General features: G+C 44.1%; 1 protein-coding gene across 1 annotated transcript in view; it reads left to right on the top strand.

Moving 5' to 3' along the window:
* Positions 1-309: 309 nt before the first annotated feature.
* The window catches only part of XPO1 (exportin 1), an 83,037-nt gene continuing 74,505 nt past the window's right edge, over positions 310-8,841 (top strand). Inside the window, exons 1-2 of the mRNA XM_030557846.1 lie at positions 310-1,073; positions 6,369-6,500. Coding sequence (XP_030413706.1) covers positions 6,375-6,500 — 126 coding nt within the window. The 5' untranslated portion in view covers positions 310-1,073; positions 6,369-6,374. The remainder of the gene's footprint in view (positions 1,074-6,368; positions 6,501-8,841) is intronic.

Here is an 8,841-nt window from a genome sequence, read left to right as displayed (position 1 = left end):
TTCCAAGCGCCCAACCAATAGGCGGCAGGTAAAAACTGCGCCCGCGGTCGGAGGATGTGGGCGGGCATCGCCCTTGAGCGACACTTCTCCGCGGCCAGTCAGCGAGGGTTGCCACTCCACCACCTCCCCCCCTCTGCGGGCAAATCGCTGCTGGAGAGGAGGCGGGGCCTCCCGCTCCTCCCTTTCACGGCAGCGCAGCAGACGGACAGGCGCCTTGTCCACTGAGGGGCGAGGCCGCCTGCGCAGCGACCGTGTTCGGAACCAATGGGAACAGCAGCTGGGCGGAGGCTCGAGGTTTCCAAACGCTTCGCGGCGCCATGGGCTGAAAACTAAACCGAGATGGAATCTCCCAGTCTGAACCGGTTTGAGCCGGTTCCGAGTCTGTGGCACTAGGAGGGGGAGAAACGCTGCGCTCACTCCCTGCCGCCGCCGCCGCTGCCTCCGTCGCTGTGTGTGTGACCTGCTCACAGGGGAGCCCGCAGGGGGAGCCGCCGACACATCCACGGGGGCAAAGTTTAGTGCGAGCGGGGGGAGATGGGGGTGAACTGAGCACCGGCCAGATCAGGGGGAGCAGCGGGGGCCCGGGCAGGCAGAGACTGAGCCAGAGGAACCCGGGGCCTGGGGAGTGAGAGAGCCGGGGCCCACCGACGCAGCGACTCAGCGGGGCCTGGGGAACTAGGGCATCAAGGAGCTCCAGGAAAGCAACGAGCCGGGGCTTGGGGAGCCAGAGCCAAGCAGCCGGGTAGGGAGGGGCGCCATCCCCTGCGCTGGGCGGCCTTAGCCCTGGAGCGGGGAGTTGGGGGCCGAGTCCTTGTAGGGCGCGCCAGGGGCAGTAGGGGGCAAGTGAGCCTGGCCAGGGGGTAGCAGCAGCCCGCGCTGAGCGTGTGTCATACAACCAGCCCAGTGCACGCGTCCCTTGGAGGCGGTGGGGGAAGAAGGTTGACACCAATAAACGCCTAGTAGGGGAGAGGGCGCGCGTGTGTGTGATTTCTCCTAATTTTTTTTGTGTGGTTGGAAACTTCACGCTCCCGCCCGAATTTTTTTTAAAGGCGGAGGCTGTAAAAACTATTTAGGTAAGTAACTCTTAATACTGTGGGGGTTGAGATCATGGGGTGCGGGGTCACGTATTGGCGGAGAAAGTGAGAGGACTGAAAGAGGCCAGAAGCAGAAGGTGGATGGGGGAAGGGGGGGCAGAAAGTCTGTGGGGTAGGAGAGGCACAAATGGGGTGCAGGACTCGGAGCGGGAGTATTGTGCTCTTTGGGGTACCACCATCAGACGTGTTGGCTGTGCAATTGAGAGCACAGATTCTACCACTGATGCCGTGGATGTGGGGAAAGCAGGAGCGTGTGAGAAGATGTTGGGAGGCTGCTGTGAAGGCTCCTGGGGGTAGATTATGGTCATTTTGTGCCTTTCGTGATAGGTGAAGTGTGGGACTGGGGCTGGCGTTGGGAACTTGGGAAACTAGGGACATAATCTGTAAATTATTAGGAGTGGAAGTTTCCAGAAATATTTTTGTGTGTCTGTGCAGCAGTATTGAAACGTCCGCCTGGATCACGTGGGGTGGCCCTGTATACAACGCAGGGACCGAGAGGAGGGAGGGGCTGCAGTGTCCCTGCTGTTCTCTGCAAAGAAACCCACCAAACCGCCTTCTATTCCTAACCCCCTACAACCATTCACACACACCCCCACCCGGTCCGGTAGATATTTTAGTGTTAAGTGTCTGTTAGGCAAACGGATTGGCGTGTAGTTGTGTGTTTTAATGGTATAAATGTTCCATGTACTGCGGTATTCCTGCTGCTTTGCAAGGGAAGTCAGCAACGGCCTTTACGCTGGGTGGGTGTGCGTCTGTGTGTTCACATGTGTGTGACTGCAGTATTTGTGTACATCAGATATCTTGCTGATAATAATTCGACTGAATTTACATTGAATTGGGTAAATGTTCGGCAATCTGATGTGTCTGCAGCTTTGCAAGGAGATTTAACCAAAGTTCTGCTGCCCATTATTGCTATACACACACGTATACGGGGGGGAGGGAAACAAGCTCGTTCATTAGTGTCTGGAACTGCGGTATTAACTTTAATATAAATGCACAACACTTTTATATGTGTCTAAACTGGTGTATAATGCAGGTCTGGTGTGATGTGCATGTTTAATCGTGCATAGGCTATACATTTAGAAGAAACCTGAACTTTTAATTGCCTGATACAAATAATCCACATAGTGTGTAAGAGTGTGGTGGGGATGCTGATTTGACTTCCATTGTAGTTAGAAGTGGAGCTGTTCCCTCGCTGAGTGGGGCGGGGTAACTGAATGTTTCTTCTACTTCTATACTTAAATGAAGCGTGCTGCTGCCCCCGCGCAGCCCGAAGTAGCGTAGCTGTCTCTCTTTGTAGAGAGTTGTATTTGACCTAGAGTTTAACTCGCGTGTTTTTAAGCAGTTTTTTACTTGGTTTTTGCGTGTATGTTCTGATTCACCCAGCCCAAATCTTTTAAAAACTGCTATTCTAATCTGTTTATGGAATGGAAATCGGTACACTTGGTATAACTATTCTTGGACTTCATTGCACAAGGCCACTGAAACTTCGGGTAGCTATGTAAGCAGTAAGTCTCCATTCTTCTGGGTTTCTGCAAGTGTCAGATTCTTCCCATGTTTATTAATTTTAATAGTATTTGGTTTGTTTTCACTCCAGTTTTATTAGCACTGTTGCATTAATATATTGTGACATTTAGAATCGTTTTTGGTGCTGGCTGATCTGTGGATGGGGGTGGGAGTCCAGCAGATCGCATGCAATACTGTAGACTTGATGTAGGTACGTTATTAGGAATAGGGAATCAAGTTAATCGCAGTTGGCATTGACCACAAAGTCGCCATTTTTCTATTTCAGTTCACCAGTAGGTAGGTCATTTTGAAGATAATACTGGGAGTGGCAAAGTGTTTTATTAGAAATGTTTCCTTTTTGCTTCCACCTGACTAATAACTTCTAGTCATGTGGAGGCTGAAGTGCGCTCTTAAGACCGTTTTAAAGCAGTTGGAGGTGGCTTTCACCTAAATTGAATGAGTTTGTCAATTTAAACGTTGGTTAGATTCAAAAGCAACTTTCCTACTTCACTGTTCAGCCATGTGCAGCAGATGCAAACGGAAGGGGGCGTGTCCGAATGTGAATTGGGAGGAGGGGGAGTTAAATGTAACTCGAAGATTATATGAATTGAATAGTTTTACTGCTTTTTTAGCAGTTGGCGCTTTGTCCAAGATGTAATTGTAGTTCTCCCCAGGAACGAGGGTTTTCCACAGTATCTCACATGATTTCTCATTTTTTCTGCTTCTTCAGATTTGACTTTTTTGAATCTGTCATTTGTATAACCATAGTGGAGTATGGAATTTATATTTGAAGTGAAGAAAAAATTGACAGCCATGGTGGATTATTTTTAAAATATTGAACCATTTAAGATATTTTTTATTTCAGATTATGATTCTAATGCTGATATCCTACTAAGCATACATACTTGTTCTAAAAGTGATAACTGATGTAATAAAAGGAATCCCTCTAATAGAGGGCTCCAGCTTTGGCCCTGGGTCCCAGCAAGTCTAGGCCAGCCCTTGCAACCCCATTAAAACAGAGTCGAGACCCACTGCTTGAGAACTGCTGCTCTAATATTTACTTTTTGCCAGGACACTAATTATTGAGTGAATTGTATGACTTCAAAATAAAGATGTGCCCCTCTGGTATTGAAACACTTATTTAGCATGTTTGGTTACATAAATCCCAATGAAAGAAACTCCCTGAGTGAGCATTTTGATGCATGAGTCTCTCACATTTATGTAGTAATTACTTGGACAGACTTGGACTACAGCCTCTGTCTTCCTTTCTAAGCTTAACAATTCAACTTGGATGGCATAAATTAAACCTAGTTTCTTTTTAAACAAGCAACAGTAACTTTTTAACATACACCAGGAATTATTTGGGAATGAAGATACAGATTACTTCCTGTAGTTTTGCTGGTGAATCAGGGAGACCTAATCCAACAATTTTGGTAGTATTAAGCTTGTTTTGAAATAGCCACAAGGACTACTAGAAGCTCTATGTTCAGCCTCCCAAATATCTCCAGTGCTTCTGCTGCTGTTCAGGGATTTTGCTGCTGCTAGCCAATGATATGGGGTATCACTGAAATGGACAGTCATGTTTAATTTCACTTTATAGCTGCATGGGGAAGTTATGAGCAAGAGACTGAGGGCTTGTCTACATCACAAAGTTGCAGCGCTGGTGAGGGGGTTACAGCGCTGCAACTTAGGAGGTGTACACATCTGCAGGGCATCACCAGCGCTGCAACTCCCTGTTTGCAGCGCTGGCCGTACTCCCGTTTTGTCTCGGGTGTAGAGGATCCAACGCTGGTGATCCAGCGCTGGTAATCAAGTGTAGACACTTACCAGCGCTTTTCTTGACCTCCGTGGAATAAGCAGGTATCCCAGCATACCTGAGGAAGCCTCAAGCAGGTCTCCTTCCCTGCGGTTTGCTCTCGTGTTCCCCGAACCCCCATGCAAGCAGGTCTCCTTCCCTGCGGTTTGCAGCGGGGTTCGGGGAACGCGAGAGCAAACCGCGGTGAAGCTGGTCTCCTTCCCCGGTTTGCTCTCGCGTTCCCCGAACCCCCGAGCAAGCAGGTCTCCTTCCCTGCGGTTTGCAGGGGGGTTCGGGGAACGCGAGAGCAAACCGCGGCGAAGCTGGTCTCCTTCCCCGGTTTGCTCTCTTGTTCCCCGAACCCCCGTGCAAGCAGGTCTCCTTCCCTGTGGTTTGCTCTCGCGTTCCCCGAATCCCCGAGCAAGCAGGTCTCCTTCCCTGCGGTTTGCAGGGGGGGGTTCGGGGAACGCGAGAGCAAACCGCGGCGAAGCTGGTCTCCTTCCCCGGTTTGCTCTCGCGTTCCCCGAACCCCCCTTGAAGCCGCCCAACAGCGCTGCAGTGTGGCCACATCTAACACCACTTGCAGTGCTGGTTGCTGTAAGTGTGGCCACTCTGCAGCGCTGGCCCTATACAGCTGTACTAATACAGCTGTAACAACCAGCGCTGCAAAATTGTAGATGTAGACATACCCTGAGGAATGGTAAAGCCATAGAAACCTCCGGGAGAGTGTGAGTGTGTGTGTGTGAGAGAGAGCGTGCCCTTTCTCCCAGCAGCCAAAGTGAGGCATGAAGCTGATCAGATATCTACAAATCAAAGGTTGATATGCAAAGAGCCTCCAGTCTGGTCCAGGATGATAATTCCCTACCAAATAATACCTTACTCTCAGCTAAGTGTCTTGCCTTCGCTGCTGTGGATGCCCCTCCAATCTTTTATGACTTTTTGGCTTGTAAGAGTCCTATACATTTTTCAATCTCTGGATTTTGCTGCTCTGTACTTTAACATATATGTGTATGTTTGGGTGGAAAATATGCTGTTGGTGGGTTTATTCCTTTAGTATGGGAGACCTTCTCTGTCCCCTTCTTAGTCAGATTTCTTTGTAGTTAAAAGTGGGCAAGTAAGTTATGCTGAAAACTTAAAACATTTTGTGTTTTTCTTTTTGAAAAATTACTCCTGAGGCTAGCACTGACTTCAATTTACTTGTGTGTTGAATAATTCTGGTGCATCTATCTCATCTGTGAACAGTTCATTGCAAATATTTGAAAATTGATCTGGGCTGTTGTTGATTGGATACATAGGTGACAGTTCATTTCCACAAAAATCATAAAACTAGACTTCAAGTGTGCATATTTGGTATGGAAATTCCAAAGGCTGTCTGAATATTCTTTAATATTAGTTTAAATTTAATGTTTTTGGCAAATATTCCTGTCAATAAACTTATTTGCTAGAATATTTTCAGAAAAGTAAACAAAAAAAATACCTCCAGTTGAAACAAATTAGTTAAATTTGCAAGTATCTGTTTAAAATCTTATTGCTGTTAACCTAGTGTGGCTTACTAATGCTGTAACATGTTGAATTCTGATTCTCATATCTACAGTCTTACCTTGAATTGGATTGGAGACTAAGGCCAGCTAAACTTAAATTTATTCACATGTATTAAGTCTTCTGTGTAAAACCTATCACCAACTTGTTTGGCATTATAATTTGGAAGTTTTCAGATAGACATGGTTAGTATTGAAGTTTTTCTAATATTTGCAGTATTGCACTTTCATAATTCAACAGGCAGTGACATCAATATATAACCTTATCTTCGAGGTCTCAGAAAACTTTTAACTGTGCAGTTTTCCTTGCCAGTTTTGAAGTGTGATAGCTATATTGAACAGGTCCCTTAAAAGCAGCTGTAGAAATAGTTTCTTACAAAGTTGCTGGAAACTGATTAACTTCTCTAGTTTGATCTGATTCATTTTATTTTGCAGTAATCTATGCCAGCAATTATGACAATGTTAGCAGACCATGCAGCTCGTCAGCTGCTGGATTTCAACCAGAAATTGGATATCAATCTCTTGGACAATGTGGTGAATTGCCTGTACCATGGAGAAGGAGCCCAGGTAAAATACATGTCCAAAATATGGAAGTCTTAATTCAAGAGTCTTATAGATTTAGCCATGTTAAAACTTTACATTAGTCTATAAATCCTTAGAGGAACACTAAGTAAAATAATTTCAATTCATTTCAAGTTCACCCAACACATTTTAACAGGAGTTAAACCAGAGGGAATTTCACTCTGATATGACTAGAATACTCATGGAAAGACTGTTTCATGGTATTGGTGACAAGGTACCTTACAAATTTGGCAGACCACCTGATGCTGATTTGTGTCCCAGTTTTAAAGGAGGCCTTAAGATAAGACAAACATAAGAGAACATTTATATCTAAAAGGATCTGCTTACTCAGTCATTCTTCTGTTGTTAAATGTATGGAAAAGTGTGCTTTGATAAGAGCTGTCTCCCTCGCAGCCCAACTTCTGTACTTTATTCCTGCAAGGAAGTCATAATCATGCCATGTTTGACATTCTGTTAGCATGGAAATAGTTGTGATGTCACAAATTTACTATTCACTTCACTCCAGGATCATATTTAAGGGGGAAAGCTTTTGTTAAAAATTATTCTGGTTATCATACATAACAAAAGATGTTATAAAAATGTATGTGATGTCTGGACTCTTCTTTCAGTTATACACTTTCTTTTGCCACATTTTCCATATACATTCAGTGGATTGAGACTTTTTTGGCATTTCATACTCACTATATTTTAAAGTTGCTGTGTGAAAGTGAATCTTCTATTGTCTTTTAAAATCAGTTTATCTAGCTTTTACATAGTGCTTAGATGTTTAATTTTTAAAGATAAGTATTGTTCAAACAATAGTAACATCAGTTTTCCTGGCATACTTTTGTTTGTTTTATAATATCTGGACAGTGTCACAGATTTCGTGGCAAGTAATGGCTTGTAGCAAGTATCCCACCCTAAAGTATCAAACATTGAATAAGACTTGAAGAATGTGACAGTGTCATAAAGAGGCTAAATATTTGTAACTGAACATCTTTTCTGTCCCCTTTCCCCCCTTACTAATAAACAAATAAAACCAACCACACCAAATACCCACTTTATATATTGGTACCTCCATAAAAGGCAGTCTGCTATGCCAGGTTTCTTAGTGTAGATTCTTATAGCTGCTAAAACCCATTGTTTGACCTTGTGTACATCTTCTGGGGTGTGTACAATGTGTGAGCTCCTTTTCCAAACTTAAGCGGTCACAAGTTTAAGTTCATAATATTATGAACTTCTGAAGCTCTGTGAAATTTCTTATGCAAGTAACATAGTATTGACTCCTGAATATTTGCTATTTAAATAGTGTATGCAGCAGGTCTTGAAGGAGCCCTTAAGATATCTGCTGTCTCTTTAGTATTCTTTTGTTGAATTGGTGTTGGATGTTAGGAGGAATTACGACCAGAATATATCCTTTGAATGCTGAATACTAAACAATTTTGTTGAAAAAATGCCATGGCTCTGTCAATGGAAGAAATTGAATGGATCCCCTTATAAATCAAATGGGTACAATTTCAGTGGATTGTGTGCCTTTTAAGCTTTTGACACTTAGATAAACTAATGACAAAAGAATTGATAAAGGGAAATGGAATAAAATTGTCAGAAGTAAATTTATGTTTAAGCATGTACACTGCTACCTCGATATAACACCACCCAGTATAACACAAATTTGGATATAACTCGGTAAAGCAGTGCTCCGGGGGGCAGGGCTGCGCACTCCAGTGGGCCAAAGCATGTTCAATATAACACGGTTTCACCTATAACATGGTAAGATTTTTTTGGCTCCCAAGGACAGCGTTATATCAAGGTAGAGGTGTAATTGTATCAGAGCATAAATACATGGCTTCTTCATGAAAAGTTTCAGTATGTAGTGTGTTACAAAGTGTGTGTTCCTGTGGAAGCACACATTTTTTTTTTAGTGAGTGTCATCTTATCACTGTCTCTCGTATGTATATTTCCACAACAAGCACTAGTGCCAGCAGAAGCACTGCATCTAAAAGGCAGACTTGGCACAGAGCACAGCTTCAAAACTGGTAGAAACAGTAGGAATGCAAAGTTAGCTGAGAATAAGTTATTTAAGATTTCTTCTCTTAACCATTAAAGGAGTAAGACTTCCATGTTTTCTCCCCTGAAACCACTTACACGTGGAAAAAATGCCTCTGTCCTTAAGGCTCACTTTTGCCATAATGATTACAAAACCTCAACCTGCTTATCAGGTAGGCAAGTGAGAAGCTATGAATGCCCATCTACTCCCTCCTTTTTTTTTCCTGTTCCCTTTATTCTTACTAACTTCATCATTCCTGCCCTTCCTCAGGTTAGACCTTTTACAGTTATGGTTGCTGAG

The sequence above is a fragment of the Gopherus evgoodei genome, chromosome 3, assembly GCF_007399415.2.
Source record: "Gopherus evgoodei ecotype Sinaloan lineage chromosome 3, rGopEvg1_v1.p, whole genome shotgun sequence".
Classification (NCBI taxonomy): Eukaryota; Metazoa; Chordata; order Testudines; family Testudinidae; genus Gopherus; species Gopherus evgoodei.
The sequence above is the reverse complement of the archived record's forward strand: the minus strand, read 5'-3'. Positions and strand labels throughout refer to the sequence as shown.